Here is a 24,129-nt window from a genome sequence, read left to right as displayed (position 1 = left end):
AGAAAAGAAGGCCGGGCGTGGTGGCTCAAGCCTGTAATCCCAGCACTTTGGGAGGCCGAGGCGGGCAGATCACAAGGTCAGGAGATCGAGACCATCCTGGCTAACACCGTGAAACCCTGTCTCTACTAAAAAAATACAAAAAACTAGCCGGGCGTGGTGGTGGGCGCCTGTAGTCCCAGCTACTTGGGAGGCTGAGGCAGGAGAATGGCGTGAACCTGGGGGGCAGAGCTTGCAGTGAGCCGAGATTGCGCCACTGCACTCCAGCCTGGGGCACAGAGCAAGACTCCGTCTCAAAAAAAAAAAAAAGAAAAGAAAAGAAAATTCATGAAGCTATTGTTGCAGCCATACCAGCAGGTATGAAAACCTTGCACTTCTTTTGCAAAATTTTTTTTATCTCACATTGAAAATATAGCTTTTAGATGGGTACAGGATTGCTATACAAAAGGCACACCTATAGACTAATATGATTCAAGAAACAGTGAAGTCATTATATGACAATTGAAAGTAAAGGATCCAAAGCTGGAGAATTTAATGCCAGCAAAGGATGGTTTGATAATTTTAGAAAGAGGTTTGGCTTAAAAAATGTCAAGGTAATAGGTGAAACAGCTTCTGTCAACCAACAGGCAGCAGGCAAGTTCCCAGATGCCATTAAGAAAGTCATTGAGTCAAATTATCCTTGTTAGCAGATGGTATGATCTTACGTTTGGAAAAGCCTAAAGACTCCACCATAAATCTGTTAGAACTGATAAACAAATGCAGTAAAGCTGTAGGATACAAAATAAGCATGCAAAAATCAGTAGCATTTCCATATGCCAACAGTGAACAATTTGAAATTAACAAGTAATCCCACTTAAATTAGCCCCAAATAAAATTAAATACCTAGGAATTAACTTAAAGAAGTGAAACATCTCTACAATGAAAACTATAAAACACTAATGAAAGAAAGAGGGTACACATAAAAAACTGGAAAGATATTCCATGTTCATAGATTGGAAGAATCAATATTTTTAAAATGTCCATACTACCCAAAGCAATATACAGATTCAATACAGTCGCTATCAAAATACTAGTGGCATTCTTCGTGGAAATTGAAAAACAAATCCTAACATTTATATGGAACCCCTAAAGACCCAGAATATTCAAAGCTATCTGGAGCAAAAAGAACAATACTGGAGGAATCATATTATTTGCCCTCAAATAATACTGCAGAGCTATAGTAATCAAAATTGCATGGTACTGGTATAAAAGCAGACACATAGACCAGTGAAACAGAATAGAGAATCCAGAAACAAATCCACACATCTACAATGAACTCATTTTCCACAAGGGTGTCAAGATTATACAGTGAGGAAAACACAGTGTCTTCGGTAAATGGTGCAGGGAAAACTGGATATCCATATGCAGAATGAAACTAGACCACTATCTCTCTCCTTATACAAAAACCAAATCAAAATTTAAATCTATGACATCAAACTGTGAAACTACTACAAGAAAACATTGGGGAAATTTTCCAGGCATTGGATTAGGCAATGATTTCTTGAGTAATACCCCACATGCATAGGTAACCAAAGCAAAAATGAACAAATGGGATCACATCAAGTTAAAAGGCTTCCACACAGTAAAGGAAACAAACAACAAAATGGAGAGAAAACCCACTGAATGAATGGGACAAGGAATTAATAACCAGATTATATAAGGAGCTCAAACAACTCTGTAGGAAAAAGTGTCTAATAATCCAATTTTAAAATGGGCAAAAAGTTTAATAGGAATTTCTCAAAAGATGACACACAAATGACAAACAGGCATATAAAAAGGTGCTCAATATCATTGATCCTCAGAGAAATGCAAATCAAAACTAAATGAGATATCATCTCACTGCAGTTAAAATGGCTTTTATCCAAAAGTCAGTCAATAACAAATTCTGGCGAGACTGTGAAGAAAAGGGAACCCTCATACATTGTTGGTGGGAATGTAAATTAGTACAACCATTATGGAGAGCAGTTTGAAGGTTCCTCAAAGAGCTAAAAATAGAGCTACCATACGATCGAGCAATCCCACTGCTGCATGTATACCCAAAAGAGAGGAAATCAGTATATCAAATAGATACCTGCACTCCCATGTTTATTGCAGCATTGTTCACACTAGCCAAGATGTGGAAGCAACCTAAGCATCTACCAACAGTTGAGTGGATAAAGAAAATGTGATACTTATACTCAATGCAGTGCTATTCAGCCATAAAAAAGAATGGAATCCTATCATTTGCAACATGGATGGAACTGGAAAGTCATTATGTTAAGTGAAATAAGCCAAGCACAGAAAGACAAACATCACATGTTCCCAATTATTTGTGGAATCTAAAAATCAAAATAATTGAATTTATGGGGATAGAGAATGGAAAGATGGTTACCTGAGGCTGGGAAAGGCAATGGGAGGTCAGGGTTGGGGAGGTGGGGATGGTTAATGCGTACCAAAAAAAAAAAAGTTAGAAAGAATGAGTAAGACCTAGTATTTGATAGCACAACAGGGGTGCTGTAGTCAATAACAATTTTATTGTACATTTTAAAACAATGAAAAGAGTATTATGGAATTGTTTGTAACACAAATGATAAATGCTTATTAAGTGGATAGATATCCCATTTTCCATTATTATGCTTTACATGCCTGTATCAAAACATGTCATGTACCCCATAAGTATATATACCTACTATGCACCTATAAAAATTTAAAATAAAAATAAAATTTAAAAAACCATTGAGGAGAAAGGATATCTGCCTGAACAGGTGTTTAATGCAGCTATACCCTGTTCTAGGGGGGAAAAAAACGTCACAGAAGACATTTGTTAGTAAGGAAGAGAAGCAAGCACCAGGATTTAGGGCAGGAAAGGATAGGCTAACTATTGTTTTGTGCAGATACAGTCAGGTTTATGATCAGGACTACCCCTATCTATAAAGCTGCTAATGCCCAAGCCTTAAAGGGGAAAGATAAACACCAGCTGCCAGTCTTTTGGTTGTACAACACAGAGGCCTGAACAACAAGAGCTTCTTCTGTATTAGTTTCATTGATGCTTTGTTCCTGCAGTCAGGAAGTACCTTGCCAGTAAAAGAATGCCTTTTAATGTTCTTTTGATATTGGACAATGCCCTTGGCCACCCAGAATCCCATGAGTTCAACACTGAAGGCGATGAAATATGGTCTATTTTCCCCCAAGCACAATATCTCCAAGTCAGCTTGTAGATTAAAGGGTCATAAGTACCTTAAAACTCATTACAGAGGATGCTGTATGGAAAGGATTGTTAATGCTGTAGAAGAGAACCCCTGATAGAGAGGACATCATACATGACTAGAAGGATTCGAAATACTGTTGAAGATACCATTATTGTTAAGAAAAATCCTTGAAAGTCATCAAGTCCAAAACAATAAATTCCTACTGGAGAAAACTGTCCAGATGTTCACAGGATTTATAACAGAGCTGCTGAAAGAAATCATGAAAGAGATTGTGGATATGGCAAAAAAAAAAAAAAAAAGTTGGGGGGTGAGGGGTTTTAGGTTATGGATTTTGGAGAAAATCAAGAGCTCATGGACACCACACCAGAGGAATTAGCAGAAGATAACTTGACAGAGATGAGTGTTTCCAAACCAGTGCCAGACAATGAGGAAGATGTAGAAGAAGCAGTGCCAGCAAATAAATTGACATCAGACAATCTGGCAGAAGCGTTCCTATTATTCAAGACTGCTTTTGACTTCTTTTATGACAAAGATCCTCCTATGATACTGGCACTGAAACTAAAGCAAAAAGTGGAAGAAGGACTGGTACTGTATGGAAGCATTTTTAGAGAAGCAAAAAAGCAAAAAAGATAGAAATTGCAGTGCATTCCTATAAAGTTACACTGATTGTGCCTGCCTCTCCTGCCTTTCCTTCTGCCTCCTCCGCCTCTTCTGCCTCTGCCACCTCTGAGACAGCAAGACCAACCCCTTCTTTCCTTCGTTATCCTCAGTATATTCAGCTAGAAGATGATGAGGATGAAGACCTTTATGATGATCCACTTCCACTTGATAAATAGTAAATATGTTTTCTCTTCCTCATGGTTTTCTTAATGTTTTCTTTTCTTTAGCTTACTTTATTTTAAGAATATAGTATATAATACATATAATATACAAAATATGTGTTAATCAACTGTTTATGTTACCAGTAAACATCCGTCAGGTCCAAAGTAGGCTATTATTAGTAAACTTTTTGGGGAGTCAAAAGTTACATGCAGATTTTTGACTGCATGCAGGGTCAATGCCCCTAATACCCCTGTTGTTGAAAGGTCAATTATATTTGCAAAAGGAAACCCGAGAGCCTTATAACTTTTTGTTTTGTATTAGTCTGTTCTCGTACTGCTATAAAGAAATAGCTGAGACTGGGTAATTTAGAAAGAAATGGGCTCATGGTTAATTGGGTTATGGTTCCACAGGCTGTACAGGAAGCATGATGCTAGCGTCTTCTCAGCTTCTGTGTAGGTCTCAGGAAACTTACAATCATAGCGGAAGGTGAAGGGGAGGCAGGCCTATCTTACATGGCTGGATCAGGAGGGTTGGAGGAGGTGATGCACTCTTTTAAACAACCAGATCTCATGAGAACTCAAAAGGGGGGATGGTGTTGAACCATTCGTGAGAACTCTGCCCCCATGATTCAGTCACCTCCCACCAGGCTCCACCTCTAGCACTGGGGATTATGTTTCAACATTAGATTTGGGTGGGGACACAGATTAAAACCATTTATTCTACTCTGGCCCCTCCCAGATCTCATGTCCTTCTCACATTTCAAAATATAATCATCCCTTCCCGATAATCCCCCAAAGTCTTAACTCATTCCAGCATTAGTTCAAAAGTCCAAAGTTTCATCTGAACAAGGCAAGTCCCTTCCACCTATAAACCTGTAAAATCAAAACAAGTTACTTACTTCCAAGTTACAATGGGGATATAGGGATTGAGTAAGTAATCCCGTTTCAAAAGGGAGAAATCAGCCAAAAGAAAGGGGCTACAGGGAGCAGTGTCTAGGGGCTGTACAGAGCAGCTGGGCCCTGGACTTGGTCCATGAAACCATTCTTCCTGCCTAGGCCTTGGGTCTGTGATAGGAGAGGCTGCCAGGAAGGTCTCTGAAATACCTTTCAGGCCTTTTCTCCATTGTCCTGGCTATTAGCATTTGCCTTTTATTTATCAAATTTCTGCAACCTGCTTGAATTCCTCTTCTGAAATGGGCTTTTCTTTTCTGCCACATGGCCAGGCTGCACATTTTTCCAACTTTTATGCTCTGTTTCCCTGTTAAATATAAGTTCCAGTTTCAGGTCATTGCTCTGCTTGTGCATGTGAGCATAGGTTGTTAGAAGCAGCCAGGCTACATCTTGAATACTTTGCTGCTTAGAAATTTCTTCTTCCAGATATCCTAAATCATCACTCTCAAGTTCAGGGTTCCACAGATCCCTAGAGCAGGGACACAATGCAGCCAGACTCTTTGCTAAAGCATAGCAAAAGTGACCTCTACTCCAGTTCCCAGTAAGTTCCTCATTTCCATCTGAGACCTCCTAAGCCTGGACTTCATTGTCCATATCACTATCAGTATTTTGGTCGTAACAATTTAACAAGTCTCTAGGAAGTTCCAAACTTTCCCTCATCTTCCTTTCTTTTTCTGAACTCTCCAAACTGTTCCAACCTTTGCCCATTACCAGTTCCAAAGCTGCTTCCACATCTTCAAGTGTCTTTCCAGCAATGCCCTGCTTCTCAGTATCAGTTTCTGTTTTATGAGGCTTCAGGAAACTTACAATCATGGTGAAAAGCAAAGCGGGAGCAGGCATCTTCACATGGCCCGAGCAGGAGGAAGAGAGGGGGAGGTGCCACACATTCTTAAACAACCAGATCTCGTGAGAACTTACTCACTGTATACTACCAAGGTGGGATGGTACTAAACCATTTATGAGAATGCTACCCCCATGATCCAATTACCTCCCACTGGGACCCACCTCCAGCATTGGGGATTATATTTCAACATGAGATTTGGATGGGGACACAGATCCAAATCCTCTCAGTTCTCATTTATGTCAGAATGTTTCTCAGCTCTGTTTTACAAAAGTGAAAGGTTCTTTCCTGGGAATTCAGAGACCCATGTTCTGGTGCCCTCTGTACCATGTCTTGCTCTGTGACTTTAGTTTAGTCACTTGACCCCTCTCTGCCCCATTTTCCTTCTTCTAAGTGGCAGTGGATTATGTGATTCCCTGATGGCCCTATGCCTTCTAAATTACAGTGAACTAAGATCAGTTACATAAACAGCAGTTTGAGAATGGCTGGATTACAGTTACTGAAAAAGATTAAACAAGTCATCCCATACAATGTTACAAGACACATAAATTGTAACCCATCATCATTAGTTTCAAGGAGTAAAGTTAACACTTAACTCTGAAGGTGAAAAGCCAACCTTTCTGAAGATGAGACACAGGAAACCTGCATCAGACTCCCATACCCCATTTGAAATCCGCAACATCTTTTCTCTTAAAGACTGGGTATTGAACCACCACATCTTCTTCTAGGCATTTACTAATTAATTAACTAATAATTAGTGAAGTCAAGGGAAGAAAAGAAGTAACAGCGTCCTCAGTGGCCTCTTTCTCATTTTAATTCCCTCACAAGGGACCTGCATCACTGATAAGGGATGGCAGAGGAAATGACCACAAAGACAACAACTAGGCCAACTCATTCAGAGCAAAAACTTCACAATAAGCAACTGGTGTCTAGAAACCCGTCTCACCACACCCCAACCGTCCCTGTAACCTTCACCCTAATTCTGCTCTAAGATTCCCACATCATCTATTCACAGTCATGCAAAGAAAAGAGAGATTCCCACATCAACTTTCACACTAATGCTATTTTTCATATGTGTGGTCAGAATCTCCCGGGAATGCTTGTTGAAAATGCAGTCTCTTTATATCATTCCCAAAATATTGACCATTTGGGAGTGGGACTCAGGAATTTGCATTGTGGTGAGCACATTCAGGTTTTGAGAACTTCTCTTTTGAGGGTGGAGCAGAGCAGGCCCTCTTCTGAGTTCATACTCTTTCCCTAAGCCTCTCTCCTCTGTCTCGCACAGGGACAGTGTGAGTGACTGCTCTGACTCAGACATGCACCAGCTGTGTGATTGAGGGACAGCCAAATTATCTTTCTAGAGCAGCATAGAACATGGCTTTCACCAGTGACATTTCCCCTGTGCCACAAATGAAGGGGAGGGAAGTTTGGGGGATACTTGCCTTTCCTGGGGTACCTGTTCTGTGATTAAATCCCAACACTGTGCTCTCTTGTCACATCTTCCTCCCTCCTTCCTTTGTAAACCCGTAGAGTCTCTGAAAGCATCCCCTTGTATTTAAATAGCAATTCTCAGGGTCATCTCAGCAGGTGTTCTGCTGAAGAGGGGTCAGGAGTAACTCTCAGGCTATTTTTAACTCTGGCACTTGCGTAAATAAACCACTTGGTTATGAGAATTCCCATTATAATTGCTTATTAAAACTGAGAAGAACTATAAGTAAAGTCCACAGACAAAATGAATCACCTTTCTCATACAAATACCAGAAGGTTATGTATATACATACATATGTGTGTATATTAGGTATCCTTACATTTAATATAAAGTGATTTGGCCCAGATTATCTCTAAGGCTTTTCCAGCTCTCTAATTCTGTGGTCTACAAATACTATAGTATATTATAAATATATAAGGGATTGTAAAAGGGAATATATAAATAATTGAATAAAAGTGAACAAATGCATTCTAAGAATGTTTTAACAGTATTTAGAGGTAAACTTTCTTATAAGAATAAAGAATATAAAGCAACTTTAATTAACCTGTGTTCTTTTATTATAGGTCACTGTATTCTCATTATAGGTCAGTGCTGTGTCAATAACATATTAACATATTACATTAAAAACACAGTCATGCATTTGTGGAATTTGTTTCATGACAAGTTATTATACTAATTACTTATTAGAGATGCAAAAAAATGATGATAATGTTTCTACCATCATGGAAAGTTATAATAAAACACAACCAAGTGAGTGGTATAGATAACAGGTATAAATGAAATTTGAAGAAAGGAGCAGTCTCAGAGTCTTTTGTTGTTAGGAAAGGAGGCCAAGCTTGAACTAGGGGCTTGAGGGAATGCAGGATTTGTATAAGTTAAGCAGAAGGAACAAGGCATTTTAGATGGGCCAAAGCTTAGCAGACTTTATCATCAAGATGTACTTTCAGTGCACATGAAATGTATTGTCCTGGCTGAAGGGAAATATTTGCTTTTCAGGAAACAGTAAAAATTAGGATTGGAAATACAGGCTGGACTCAATGAAGGAAGCCTTTTAATTCAAGTCTAAAACATTTGGGATTGATTTTTTTTAAGCCAACATTTACTAAAGCCTAATTCATGCAACACTAGTCATGTTCCTTGGGCAAAGGACTTCATCATCACATTTTTATAATGCACCTTATCCCCTTTGGAGATTCTCAGTACACATTATCATGCTAAATATCCTCCAGTTTAACTCAGCATTTCTCAAACTTATTTGGTGATAAAGCCCTTGTCTCAAGTTCTATCTGTCAATTTCTTAAATACTTCGGGAAACTGTTGCAAGCAGTGAGGTCACTAGATAGTTTAGGACTCACTCAGGAACTCAGTGATTGATTCTGTCTCCTGTGCCCTCCGTGTTCATATACTACTCCCAGCAACAGAATGTGGATGCCTGAAGTATTCGTTTAGAAAGAAGTTGGTTGTGAAGGTCTGTTTCAAGTGTGACACATATGAGATCACAGCAGGATGGTCAAATGGAAATAGCTAGTAAGTTGTCAAAACAATTAGAGTGAAGCTTCGGATGGAGATCAGGCCTACAGATAGAATTGGCTGTCTTCCAAATAGAAGGGCCACTTGAGTGAATGAGTTATCTGTTGTGCCCATCACTTGTTGTCTGTGTTCCTCCTACTGGACTGGAAACTCCTTGAGGGGAAGGGACCTTTGTTTGTTCATAACGTTTCCCAAACGCCAAGAACAGTGTCTGGCACAAAGCCAGCACTCAATAAATATCTGTTGAGCTGAATTGAATACAGAATGCTGCGTATTTATTTGTTCAACAAACAAGCTCTTTCTCTCCATCTGACCAGAAGCTGGAGATTCCACAGAAAAACGGGATATGGATCCTCCCCTAAGAAGGCTCCAGGTCGAGTATTGGAGACAGGCATCTAAGCCACTCATAAGTGTAAGTGCAGCCTAGGGTGTAAGTGCAGGAGTGAGTGCACACTGCCCTAGAGCCCTGATCACACAGAAGAGGAGTGGGGAGGTCTGTCTGTGGGGATAGTTGAACCAGACTTTAGGGCAGGAGTTAAGTCAAGAAGGTTGTTTGTCTAAGAGCCAAGGCAAGTGGGCACAGACATTCCAGACAAACAGAAGAGCGTATGCAGGGCAATACAGCCCATGCCAGCAGCAGCAGTGAGTAATGTGGAATATCACATGGGAAAGACAGGAACAGCAAATGAGGCTGGAAATGGAGGCCAGGAACTAATACATAATATATAATACATAATATTAAGAATATTAAGAAGCTTTAACATTATATTAAGCAAACAGACTTAGTGTTAGACTGCATGTAAAAGAATTTTGTATGGCAAAAACCAACATTCTGAAGGTTGTGCTAACAGTACTTATTGATGGATTGAATGTGGCATAGGAGGAGAGAAAGAGATGATTTTTGGCTTCCTCTTGGAAGGATGGAGCTGGTATTTACCAGGATGCTGAAGACTGGGGCAGGCCTGGTCTTGAAAGGGAAGATCAGGGGTATGGTTTTGGACAAGTTAAGTTTGATATGCCTAGTTGACCTCCAAGTCTGAAGTTTAGAGAAGTCAAGACTGGAATCAATAAACTTGGGAGCTATCATTGCAAAGGTAATCTTTCAAGCTGGGAGACTGAGCTCATCTAAGAGATGACCGTAGACATAGAAGAGGGATCCCTGGCCCCCAGTATTTATATGTCAGCAAGATGCAGAAGAGCAAACAGGAGGTTAAGGTGTTCAAAACATTTGGGCATCCATCTGGGTTTCAGGTTAAGGTGTGACAGCTAGAGAGGTGGGAGGAGAACACTGATCTTCTGGAAGTCTAGTAAATGAAGTATTTCAAGAAGATACCATTTTTCAGATGTTTGTATTAAAGACCCCAGAATTCTATCACATATAAATCACGATGGATTGGTAAGGATATCGGGGAAGCTGATAACTCAGATTTGGGGGAGAAAGGGCATGTAAATTGTGTGCATGTCCATATCTGGGGAAGCCCATATGGGAGTAAATTTCAGAATTTCAAAGTTTATATACTTCCAACCAATAATTCCATTGTTTCAGAGATTATTCTATAAATATGATCAAATACTTCGGGAAAGCCATATATGCAAAGGTTTTTGTTGTAATATTGAGGACAACTTAAATGCTTACCAGGAGGGCCCTGGGACGTACATTATGATACATTCTTATAATGGAACATTATGCCACTGTATAAAGAATAAAGAATTCAAAAATTAGCCAGCTATGGCGGCACATGCCTTTAGTCCCAGCTACTAGGGAGACTGAGGCACGAGAATCGCTGGAACCTGGGAGGCAGAGGTTGCAGTGAGCCAAGATTGCACCACTGCACTCTAGCCTAGGCGACAGAGCGAGAATCTGTCTCAAAACAAAAAGAATAAAGAAGTATATGTGTGTGTATGTGTGTTATATATATACACACTTGTGTATATATGTGTATATGCATTTCTGTATGTGTGTATATATATTTGCGTGTATGTATACATATATATACTTGCCTCCAGACATATGTATACATATATAAGAAAGATCTTATATACATATATAGAGATATAGATAGTTGTAAAAGCAAGAGAAACCGTGTGCGTTATTTGCTAACATTTGCTTTAAAGAGGCAGGGAGAATATGCCATGTGTGCTGTGTGTGCATCTCTCAGGAAGGGTACCTAAGAAGGAATAACAGCGGTTGCCTGAGATGGGGAGGGAAACAAGGAGGCTGGGAGATCGGGAAAGGAAAGACAGTTCCCTGTATATCAGTTTATACTTTTAAAATTGTTAAACCATATGACTACATTATCTGTTGAAAATTAAAATCGAAAGAGGTGTCAAAAAGAAGGAGAAACATGGACAGGCTGCAGTCACGAGGACCTTGTGTGTTATGGTAATCATGCCAGACTGTGGGAGAGCAGGAAAGCATCGATGTGAAAGTGGCGATCCAAACAAAAATGTTCTAGGTCTAACAGAACGTGTGTGGCGATCCAAACAAAAATGTTGTAGGTCTAACAGAACTCCTCTGTGCATAATTGTGGTGAAGTCCTCTTTATTTCTCAGTGAAATGAAGTGAGAAGGGTCTTGCTAAGCACATTCTTCTTCTTATCCCACCCGGGTGAGTCACGTGGTCATGTGTTTAGAATGGTGGCGTGGTAATTAGATTCCACAAAGGGCTGAAAGTTATGCAACTTCATCTCACCTAGCTCTACCCAGATGGAAAGTGCTGGCAGAAGAAGAAAACCTCCCTCATATAATTCATTCACAAATTGTACTGCTGTGGATTTGGCATTGCAAGGATCTTGTCATCCATCTGGGTTTCAGGCATATATTTAAGAGACCTGGTTTATCTTTTCCATCTCATGTGGAACGGGATTTAACAGTGCAAAATCCATCTTAAAATAATTTGGCTTTTGTTAATGCCCAGATTGTTTGGGAAGAAGGCCAAGAAAAGGAGGCTACCAACTGGAACTATCTGAAAAGCAATTAGGCATTTCCACATCTCCACAAGGATTAGGATGTAAACACCCGCAGGTCGGCCACACACCCAAACTTCAGACCTCTGGAGTTTTGAGGCAGAGCATATAGTTTACAAAGCCTGTACATTTAAACAGGTACTGTATATAAATTATACGTATTCTCATAAAATTATCAGATATCCATATTTTGTTCTCTAAGTAGTGTGATATCATACGTACAAACCATGTTACGTTAAGGTATGTTTAATACCGTTGACATTCACCTCTTGAATGAGGTCCCAAACACACCTGTGTCATATGGTATTCCATCTTTCAGGAAATAATCCACTACACCTAATTTGGGGAATTTGAAATAAATTAAAAATATAAATATATATTTTGTCACCATTTAAAAGATTTTAGCTTTTGCTTTTAATTTGTTTTTTAATCTACACACAAAAATTTTTGTACTGATTGTGTTTGTGATAAAAGAGCTTTTTGGGACAGCAAAGTAAATTTTCAGTTGAAAAACTAATCTTTAAGTGTATCCATTTAAGATCAATATGTCTCCTCATGAAGAATTTTTAAAATTATATTTGCTTCTAAAATTTTAGCCATGTGCTACATGCTGTATTTTATTTTCATATCATTTAGATTGGTAGAGAAAATCCTAACCAGAATGTTTGAAAGGTCGTCTGCTTTACATTTGGCAAGAATAAATGGCATTCATTTCATCGAAAAAGGAGGTGATGCCATGTTTCTGACTTGGCCCTCACTTCCTTTCAAAGCAAAAACCTCTTTTTGATATATTTTTATTGTATATATCATATTTTTATTTTCAGGGCTGTTTGGTTTTCATCTAAGTTTGTTATCTGTGATGGGAAGCGGAAAACTTGATAGAAGTGGAAATTTCTCTTCACTATTTCCCAGTATAGTTGTATGCAGTTGTACTAAATGTTCTGAGTTAACTATGCCATCTTGAAAATTTTGCACCCATTTATTAATTTTTACAAAACCTCACATTTTATCAGCATTATAATTCATTTTTTGTCATTAAGCTTTTAAGCCCTTCAGGAAAAAACTATTTAAAAGATTTAAATTATAAAATATTTTGAAATAATAATTGGAAAATTATGTGTAATCAACACCTACACATATAAAAAATCTGGCTGTTTAGATTTTAGAGATAATGCTGAAAGAAGCAATAAATTTCTAAAATGTTTCTTTATATAAAAATTCAATAATATAATTTTGTGTGGCCATACCAATTTTTAAAATTTAACATTATAGCTCTAAAGCAAAGCTTACATGATTTGTGTAGTCCTCACCATGAAATGATGGCTTCATTCTGTTCTTTGTTCGCACAGCCTGTATCTTCCATTCCCTTTTGATGAGAACTGAATTAAACTCTCATTGACATCACCTAAGGATTTTCCATGTGTCCTTTCTCTGCTGCTTGATGACCTACTATTTATACCCTTAGTTCCCAAGTTCATTATCACAAAGAAATTGCAGCAGGTTTCCTCATGGTTAACATTCCAGAAGAAAAATAACCCACTGCTTTTCCCTAGGAACAGAAACTTGGGGTCATGGAGTCAAAGGAACTTAATGGTTGGGTCTTTGGCACAGAGCAACTGAGGCTCAAAGACAATCATTTTGTTGAAAGAGCGGCCACACCAGGCCAGCCAGGTCTGTGTATGAGACACTGATCATTTGTTAATCTCTGAACATAATTTACCCCTAAGCATTAATCCGTATTCCTGCATGTTTTATTGGATTCATGTAATATGCTCACAGCCTTCAAACTTTGATGTCTTTAAACACACTGTATATTCTGACTGTTAAATATATCGCACATAGCAATTGTGTCACACTTCCAAAGGACTGTTTACCTAGTTAGTGTTGGTTTTCAATGACGTTTTTTCCATTTCTTTGGCTAGAATTAACTGTTACCTCTTCTCACTTGGGTGGCAACATGGTTGTAGAATCAAGGAATCCTAGTTCCTTTCCCTCCCTCTTTAATAGCTGCCCCAAAATGTTATGTTTCACTTTTAAAGAAAACATGGACAAGGCCATACTATTTGAGACTTTTATAGTGCCTTTTAGTTTAAATTAGACTAGTATATGGGACATTGGCTAATAGAAAAAACACAATTATTTTGTTAAACAGTTAACTTCAAGATAATATGAACAGCTATACATGACTCTAAAATATACAAATTTAGGATGCAAATGTGTTGCTACAGTATTTGGAAGATATTGGAAACATACAGATAAATGAAACTTGTTTTTGAAAAAAAAAAAATCCTACTTTTTATCCCCTCATTATTATTGGCCTAGTTTCTATTTGTGAACCTGAAGATTGTTTTCACAGTGGGAATTCTTGTTACCATCACTAAGCAGAGGCAGCAGCAGCAACCTTGACACCGTCCCGAATCTGCCTTTCTGTTTATTCTCCCCAGTGTCTGCCTGGTGGCTTTTCATATGTCCAGCAGGCAATGCTCTGGCCACATAAGCTAACAGCCACACTCTGTAAGAATATTAGGACTCTTTTGGCTTAAATCAACAATTTTAAAACTTCTAAATATGACCTAAATATGCAGATGATCATCACAAAAGAAATTTTCTCAGGATCAATAAAATTCCAATTATTTTTATTAAGTATATAGGTTTTTCTTACCTATAATTCATCAATGAAAAACACTTGTGTCTCTTTCTCTCCCTTCCTTCATTCCTTCCTTCCCTCCCTCCCTCTCCTGTTTCCTTCCTTCCTTCCTTCCTTCCTTCCTTCCTTCCTTCCTTCCTTCCTTCCTTCCTTCCTTCCTTCTTCCTTCCTTCTTCCTTCTTGTCTTTTAGGATAGACAGTCTTACAGTTCTTAGATTTTCTGAAATACCCCTCTAATAATGACCCTCTGATACCTACTGGACATGGACTTTGCATCTCTCTGTCCCATCTCCCCATCTTCCTAATCGGGTTTTCTTCAAAATGATCCCTAGTCCTCTTGCATGGAAATCTGAAAATGTTTGTGGCTGGGCCCACTGCAGACCTCCTGAATCAGAACCTCCAGGGAGATGCAGGAACCTGCACTTTAAACACACCTCCAGCGATTCTGTTACTCGTTGAGGTTTGAGATGCACTCTCTAGTCTCCATGTGACTTCTCTGTGCTGCCTGTGCCCACTATTCTCTGACAAGTTCCCCCAGACCCTCCTCACATGCTCTTTAAATTCTCTGGATTACTGTAATCCACTTTTGCCTGTTCCACTGCAGTCACAGGTTCACACAGCTCCTTGCCCACCCACAGCTTTTACCAACACTGGGTCATGCTCCATTCGCATCCCCACAGTGGGAGTCCCTCATCTTTTCTCTTCCTGTAATTAAAGTGCAAGGAGTTTTAAAATAAAATGAACTTGACTTCTTGGGGGAGGAGAGAGGGAGTGTGACTTAGTCTTAAGCTTTTTATTTCTCACCTGATTTTCACCAGCTACTTTAAAACTCACTCTAGTCTTTAGACAGAATAGTATGACTTACAGAAGAAGGGATACTACTTGTTAGCTTTTTAGTAAGAGAAGGACTTTTTCGTTGGGCTAATGTTTCTTTGCTGAAAATATTTTGAAAAATGAAGTGGTTACTTAACTTCTAACCCAAAGAAGTTCTTTATACAGCACTGTTGTTGTAAAGAACTCTGAAGACCTCCTGTGACATGCTAGGAATAGATTTCCTAGAAATTTAGTACCGAGAGAATAATGCAATTTGCATCTTAGATATCTTAATGGATTTCTTTTGTTTTATATATATAGACTGATCCAGCTCAAATGTATAATCTCATTCTCTCCCTCCCTCTTTCTTCCCTTCTAACTGGTACCTGTGCAATAGCCCTTACAGCGTTCTGCCCACAGAATAATTATTTTACACGTATGACTATATTAGACAAACCAAGATTAAAATCCTTCTTTGCCACTTCCTTAGGAAAGTGCTGTAGCCTCTGTCTGCATTTCTTGTACAGCATATGTGAAGTGCCTGGCAAGTTGCCTTGCGATTCCCTTGGTTGTGTATCCTTAGTCCTTGCCCTGGCCCGAAAGGTCAAGGTGAGAACCCTTTTCCTAAAAAAATAAAATCAATATATGCTTCAAATTAGGATTAGCAAAATCTACTCTGGTGGATTAGCAAAGATCAGTCATTTCTAAGTTAATAACACAGAAATGTTTAAAAGACCAGCCTGACCAACATAGTGAAGCCCCATTTCTACTAAAAATACAAAAATTAGCCTTGTGTGGTGGCAGGCGCCTGTAATCCCAGCTACTTGGGAGGCTGAGGCAGGAGAATTGCTTGAATCCAGGAGGCAGAGATGGCAGTGAGCCGAGATCACACCACTGCACCCTCACCTGGGCAACAGAGTGAGACTCTGTTTCAAAATAAAAAATAAAAATACAAAAAAGACTTATTTAACAGAAACAGATGTATTATGCAGCAACTCAAATAATTAAATAAATGACAATGGGATTGATAGTCTGAGTTTTTTATTTTTAACTTAGTATTTCCAGTGTCCAATTTATTACCTTTTTGCCTGTTTTTTAAAAGAGCTTCACTAATAAAACATTTTGCATGTCCCTGTGAACTTTTATTGGGCTAGAGGTATTTTAAGAGGAGTAAGATAAGGGAGAATGGTCTCATTTTTTTCATAGACTTGTAAAATATGAGCTTTTTAGATAGCAGCCATGTATGCAGCTACACTTGTTTCTTTAAATGTTTCCCCATTTCTTCCTTATCTATATCATTTTTTATCCTTTCAACTCTGTTTCGTCTTCAAGTCCCCAGTCCTTCTCAAGGCAGCCTGTTCTGTAAGAGCCTCTGGCCCCTAGGCTCATACTTCCTAAAGTTTCTGAAAGGTGTTTTTTTTTTTTTTTTTTTTGAGACAAGAGTCTCGCTCTGTCGCCCATGCTGGAGTGCCGTGGCACGATCTCGGCTCACTGCAAGCTCCACCTCCCAGGTTCACACCATTCTCCTGCCTCAGCCTCCCGTGCAGGTGGGATTACAGGCACCTGCCACTACACTTGGCTAATTTTTGTATTTTTAGTAGAGACGGGGTTTCACCTTGTTAGCCAGGATGGTCTCGATCTCCTGACCTTGTGATCCTCCCACCTCGACCTCCCAAAGTGCTGGGATTACAGGCGTGAGCCACCGCGCCTGGCCTGAAAGCTGTTTTCTTAAGAGTAGCTGTTTGTCTAAGCTCAGCATTCCCTTCTTCTGCTGTTCCATACTTACATTATGTGAGCTGGAATTAAGCCCAGCATACCAGTTCCTGTCATTGCCTCATTACCTTACAGGTGATCAAATGTTCAGCAAGGCACCATAAACAGTCTGCCTCTAGCATAATGAGGCTTCCATGCAGATACCTTGATGTTAGAAAAATCCCTTACTATTATTGTTACACCTTGTGCCAGTTTTGAAATGCCATAAAAAGCCATCGTGAAGAGCCCACATTCGGTCAAGCAATTGTAATATGTGGTCCTGCTTTAGTTAATATCACTTCCATTTTTCCTCCCAGTTTCTTTTCCCATTCATCTTATAGTCCATGGAGTCATATTTCTTGTTTGTAGAGAGCTACCCCCTCCGTCCCACTCTTGTGTCTCTTTCCTTTCCTATAATTCCAGTCATGGATTCCATTCTGCAAACCTCAGTGATACTTGTGAGAATATGGTAGCTTCTGACTGCCAGAAACATAATGAGTATTAATTATTCCTGTTTGGAAATCCAGAACTCTTGAAGTCCAATATTAAAACTTAGAAAAGCCAAGCACATCAGTCTTATCATTAGGGCCCCAATGGGTGGATCTGAGTCATGCAGCACACTCCAAGGAGTCTCCTAGAGGTGAAGAGTGGGGAAAGTGTGTATGTGGCATTGGGGTGGAGGGGGCTTATTCAGTTAACCAAGTTGGGATGTTCTCAGGTACCATCATCAGCAAAAGAGAAGTTGGAGAAAAGGGGAGTGGTCCATGCGTTAGTTCCCTGGAGAGTGGAATGAATCTCACTAGTTACTGTTCTTTCCCGAAACCAGTGAGGCTACTATATCTTATTAGCATAACAGGAAGTAGGACCACAGCTCCTGGTTAGGTGAGAGAAAGAAACACAGAAGTAAAAAGACTAAATTGGCCATTTATTGTATTTATGATATGTGTGTCAGCTTTTGCTTGATATTTGAAGACACTAAGGAATAAAGTTGTTGTCAATCACCATATAAAGAGTTGCTTTGAAATGGTGTTGCATAGAAAGGGAATTAGAAATCGGAATGCCCAACTGAAGAGTAAAAGTGTGCAAAAGAATGTACAAAAGGTCTTGTAAAATTTACAACAGTGCCAAATTATTTGTAATAGCAAAAGTTTTTAAACCATGCAACGTCCTTCAGTAGTGAACTGGTTAAATAAATGCTGATTCGTCTACACAATGGAGTCTGTAACTGTTACAGAAAAGAGTGAGGAAGAGCTCTATACGCTGACATGGAGTGAACTCCACTATGCAACTGTGTGAGAAAAAGAAAATAACCAACGTGCAGGACACTGTACATAGTATGCTACTTTCCTGTAAGAAAGGAAGATTATGAATAATATGTACACATTTGATTACATTTACAAAGAGAATACAATAAAAAACTAATAAGAACATATACAGGGAAGAAAGATCAAGGTAGAGAAGACCATAATTGAGGCAAGACTTATCTGAATTCACCTCGATGTGTAGTTTAACTTTGGAATTATGTATGTTTTGGCATAATCCATAAAACAAATTACATCAAAAAAAAGTACTCCCCCCACCACATACATGTAAAATGAGAAAAAAGAAACACATGACCTAATTGTACATTGTCAGTAACATAACCACAGAGAGAAAAGAATTATTCCAGCTGACCCTAGAACATCATATTTTTCACTGAACATTCTCAAATACATATACCCTTAAGGACAAAAAAAATGCTAAGAATGTTTAAGTTGGATTCAGCAGTCTTACTATTAGCAGTTATATTGGTGTGATTAGGAATTAAGATTTTTCCATCTAATGGAAAAAAAGCATAAAATTTTTAAATTTATGTAAAAACCCTATGAACTAAATTTGAATTAGAGGATCTATAGATCTTGCAGAAATTATTTTGAACAGCAGTAGGGAATATTTATTTATTATATAAATTCTGGTGTAGAGTTGTAGCATAAATGCAGAGTTAGAGTTCAGGGTCTTTCTCCACTCCCCTCGTTGTACTGTGGGCTTGGTCTTTGACCTCAGATTGACCCTTTCTGTGACAGAAAATACATTACTTTGCATTCTTTCTATCCCTGGTCTCCACTGTGTCCTCAGTGGAGCTGAAATCCGCCTTCTGAAAGTCCAGATCCAGATGCTGGTCCCAGCCCTTCTTTCTGCTCCCTTGCAGTCTCCCATCTCTGAAGCTTGCTGAGCTTCCCTTCTCTAAAATAAGAATAACAGTGATCATAGGTGCCCTGTTTCCCTTCAAAACAATGAGGAACAATTGCTGACTTCGAAGATGCCTTCTGCCTTGTTGTTGCCATAATTTTTCAGTGTTTTGTCCCCATTATTACATTCTTGAATGGACACATTTATGAAATTCCACTGGAGGTTGGAATCATTTTAACTTTACCTAGAAAAAGAAATATTTCCAGTTCATTACCACAGATTGGATGGGAGGTAATATACTTTGTCTTTTTTATTTCTTTCAGCCATGGAATTCCATGAACACTTGCACAGCATAGGCACCAAGGAAGGTTTGAAGGAAAGAAAGCTACAAAAAGCAGTGGAGAGCTTTACCTGGAATATTACCATCTTAAAGGTATCTACAGAGTTGTTTCTGATGCTGGCGATTTTGCAGTCTTTTACAGCATGCTTCCCTCTCTTAGTATAACATGTCCTACATGGTACATGGTCAGCCACTGAGATTGTAGAATGGATGCATAAATCACATGAAGAACTCTGCCCTCCTAGAGTCTGCAGGCACAACAGTTTGGCATTGTAAATCAGATGAAGAACAGGGGAACTTCTATGATTGGCACATTGTAGGTTCTCATAGATAAAGCACTTAGTCATTTTATCCTTGAGACATTTTAAAGTTCATAAATGCCAGTTGCTATATGTAAAATAGAAAATATTGATTACAGAGGAATGATTGAGAATTTAAAGATTCTAGTTACTCAAATTTCATTTAACACTTGAAAGTATAATTATAGCTATAATGTTCATATAATCCCAGAAATAAATAGAAAAGAATTATATGGCGCATAATCAAAGGAAACACATAAAAGAACTGTTATTTAAAGAAATATTTCTTGAAGGGAAATGCCATCTCTATGCATATCTATTTTGGCATAACAGTTTTTAAAAATTAACTTTTTTATTTCTATTATAAAATAATATATTTTCATTGTCAAAAATGTCAAAAGAGCAATAATCAAAGGTAAACACAATCCCATCATCCAGAGACAGTTACTGTTGGCCTTTTGCTGTGCAGTCTCTCAGGCTGATTTTCTACTTTATATGTAATATGACATAATTTAAAAAATAATGCGGTGTATGTACCTCGAAACTTTTGAGTTTTACTTCAATAGTTCTTCTCAGTGTTATTCGCAGAGCATAAATAATAATAACACGGAAGTTATTTCATTCCAGATCTTGGACAATTAATAAATGTAATATCACTCTCTGGTGTTTGCCTTCCAAACTTTCTCCTTAGCTGAATTTGTAGGGAAGAAAGGAAGGCTTCCCTTTCACCCTCTGAAGCTGCCTTGAAAACGAACTGACAATTGACAGATTAGCAGGCATAAAAAGACCTACATATTATATTTATTTAAGGTGCAGAAGCATGGGGAATGACAGGAGGATGATTACCTAACAACCCAGTGTGATCATGATGCTTACAAACCCTTCTTCGTAGTGGAGGGACATGGGGGAAATGTGGCCGTTTTTGAGGGGTAGTAAATGAATTTTAGGGGAAATGAATGGGCCCAGTGCTCAGAAATGGGATAGTAAATGATTCTCTTTGGGAATCGAATGGTCTGAGAAGGAAAAATAGTTTGGGAGGAAGTTCTTTGTGCTGTAGTTGTGGTGTTAAATTTTCTGTCTCTTCTTCTGTAATACAAATTTTAATCTTCTCTGGTTAATGAAATTTCAGAGAGGAAATCAGAAGCATTTGTGCTCCTCTGTGGTGGGTTCAGTTTCTAGTTAGATAAGGGAATTTGAACAGCCTCATCTTTGGGAGAGAGAGGACTGAGAGATATGTGGTGGGGTTGGTCAGAGAAACCTTGAGCCTGCTTCCTTAGGTCAGCATGTCAGTGTCATCTTTTGGGGTATTGTTTTCTGAGCCCCAACAGATTCAATACCGTAAAGACATTATCACAGCTGCCATTTTAAATTTCCTCATTCCCCCTCAAGTTAAAAGCTGCATCCCTGGAGCTGACAATAATTTTCAGATTTGATGTAATAAAAAGTCTCTTCCAAAGCTAGTCGCCATTTGCATTTTTCTCATGTTAAACCTCTACTTATTTTTATAATTAAGATCATTTTCTTGACTTCTTCAGACATTTCCCTCTTTACTTATGTACTTTTCTTATATACCTATTTTGCTTAGAATTTAACCCTGATTGTTTGCAGATCAATAAACAGCAGACGTAAGAATTTACAACGAAAAAGGATTTGGCTTTATAATTTGCTGATTCACTCCTGGTCAGAGGTGGGGGGCACACTACAAATTTCCTGTAAACTCAGAAAATACAGCACAGCAGATTAAGCCCTGTGGTAGGAACAAATGATCACTTTGTTTTAATTTTATTAGAGGCAAATAAAGACCTAGGGACCAAACTTTGGCCTGTCAAGTACCCTTGCTACTCCTGTGCGGTCCGGGAACCAGCAGCCAAGGCCTCAGGGGGGAACTTGTTAGAAATTGAGAATCTCAAGCCCCACCCTGGTCCTGCTGATTCAGAATCTACATTTTTAAAAGATCCCCAGGTGATTCTTAGGCACATTAAAGTTTGAGAAGCACTGGGCCGAGAGCCACCAAAAATGGGAGCCTGATGTACATATTAATGAAAAACAGCTGACATAAAGCAGTGTGCCATATTTTAGAAGTAATTGGACCAAATAGATACACTGAAGAAACCTACTTTCTTTTGAATTGTGTCCAGGAGAGAGAATTAACACCTCAGACTTATGTTCATATGGAAGTAAATGTATAGGATGGGGTAATAGGTCTTTTTTTAATTTCCAGGATAATATTTGCTACAGATGGTGTTTGAGGATGGTAGAACGTAAGTGAGGGATGAGGAAGAATTGGAAAGATCTGTGTGTCATTTCTGTAGAATGGGGGGCTTTTTTCATTCCTGTATGTCACTGGTTTAAACTTTCTTTAGAAGAATGAGTGCTGACAGGGAATCTTGAACATGAATTTAGGTCTGAGTTGAGCTACCAGTATTTTCCTGGCAGGAGGGCATGGGATCTGTTGAGTTCCTCCCATCACTTTTTCTTTGCAGTGAACTTGGAGAGGTGGCAGTGCTCCAGGCAGATGGCCAGCAGTAAACACACAGCGGGAGGCTCCCAGTGGCACAAATGCTTAGGGAGGGTTTCAGATGACCCCGGAAATGCAGAGAAGAGGAAGTGAAGGAGGAAGCCAGGAAGACTGCTGAAGGAGCTCTGAAACAGGCCAAGGCTTGAGAATTACCTGGGATGCTTAAAAATGCCCTCCCCTAAGCCTAACCCCAGCCTTCCCAGACCAGAATCTCCAGGCTTGGAATCAAGGGATCTGCTTATTTAACAAGTTTCTTGGGGGATTCTGAGGCACACTAAAAACAAACCTTATCATTATTGTCCTAGAATCAAAAGCTCTCCTGATGCATCACCATAGTCATTTGAACCATAAGGAGGTAGGGTGGCCAGCCATCCCAGGAACAAGACATTCAGTGCTAAAACCAGGACAATCTGGGCAAACTGGGACCATTGATCACCCTGAGAGGAGTTCCTGCCACTAAAAATGTCCTTTCATTAAAGGATGTCTGTCCCAGTTTTTATGAATCTTTACTTGCTTTGTTTAGTTTTTTTATTTTGAAGGTTCTTTTAAAATTCAGAAATGAACAAAGAAGAAATAAAGTCATCTGTAACTGCCACGCCCAAAATTATCTACTATTAACATCTTGGCATACTTACTTCCAGTCTTTTTTTTTCTTGAAAAAAAAGCATTCATTTGTTATTGTAAATCTTATCTTTTTTAAAATAGAAAAATGTTTTTAAAAGACCCAAGATTATCCCTCTGAGAAATAACCATTATTAGATGTAGGTGACCTTATTCCAGGAACCTTTCTATATGAATATGTCTGGATGGATCAGTACATATTTTATTGATTCTAAGTCATACTTTTTTTTCACACTTTCGGTATCTTTGAAATTAGCGTACATCTTATAGTCCATGGCATCTTTGCATTATATCCTGGTTAAATTGGCAATGATTTTTCTTTGTTAGTGCTACATAAAATACTGGCACATCTCACAAGCACTAATGTCTCAGATATTATGAAATAAGTTATGTCAGTAGTTATAATTCTTTTTTTTCTTTTTCTTTTTTGAGTTGGAGTCTCACTCTGTCACCCAGGCTGGAGTGCAGTGGCACAATCTCGGCTCACTGCAACCTCTGTCTCCTGGGTTCAAGTGATTCTCCTGCCTCAGCCTCCCAAATAGCTGGAACCATATGCATGCGCCACCATGCCCAGCTGATTTTTGTATGTTTAGTAGAGACAGGGTTTCACCATCTTGGCCAGGCTAATTTCGAATTCCTGACCTCAGGTAATCTGCCCACTTCAGCCTCCCAAAGTGCTGGGATTACAGGCGTGAGCCATCGCACCTGACCAACAGAATTCTAATATAATTGTTCTTTAATATTTTTTAAGTACTAAATTTCATTTTACTTAACCATAAAGATGCTAAATGAATTGGTGAGCAATTTCTACCATAACAAAGATTTATTTCCATTTCCCAAAAGATCCCTTTGAGGTTAAGAAAAGGGATTATGAAAAATGTTAATAGAAGTCATTTTGTCGGGTATTTTTAAAGCTACATGTTTTAGTTATAAGTATTGTTGGTTGACCTGCTATGAAAGAGGACAATATGGGCTGGGCATGGTAGCTCATGCCTGTAATCCCAGCACTTTGGAAGGCCAAGCTGGGTGGATCATCTGAGGTTAGGAGTTCAAGACCAGCCTGGCCAACATGATGAAACCCCGTCTCTACTGAAAATACCAAAATTAGTTGGGCGTGGTGGCGGGTGCCTGTAATCCCAGCTACTTGG

General features: G+C 38.9%; 1 protein-coding gene across 2 annotated transcripts in view; it reads left to right on the top strand.

Annotated features, from left to right (window-relative positions):
• The window catches only part of PLCL2 (phospholipase C like 2), a 194,719-nt gene that overhangs the window by 152,948 nt on the left and 17,642 nt on the right, over nt 1-24,129 (top strand). For both annotated transcript variants that reach the window (XM_005545687.5, XM_065539872.2), the window contains exon 5: nt 19,527-19,636. In XM_005545687.5, coding sequence (XP_005545744.1) covers nt 19,527-19,636 — 110 coding nt within the window. The remainder of the gene's footprint in view (nt 1-19,526; nt 19,637-24,129) is intronic.

This window comes from Macaca fascicularis, chromosome 2 (genome assembly GCF_037993035.2).
Source record: "Macaca fascicularis isolate 582-1 chromosome 2, T2T-MFA8v1.1".
NCBI lineage: Eukaryota > Metazoa > Chordata > Mammalia > Primates > Cercopithecidae > Macaca > Macaca fascicularis.
The sequence above is the reverse complement of the archived record's forward strand: the minus strand, read 5'-3'. Positions and strand labels throughout refer to the sequence as shown.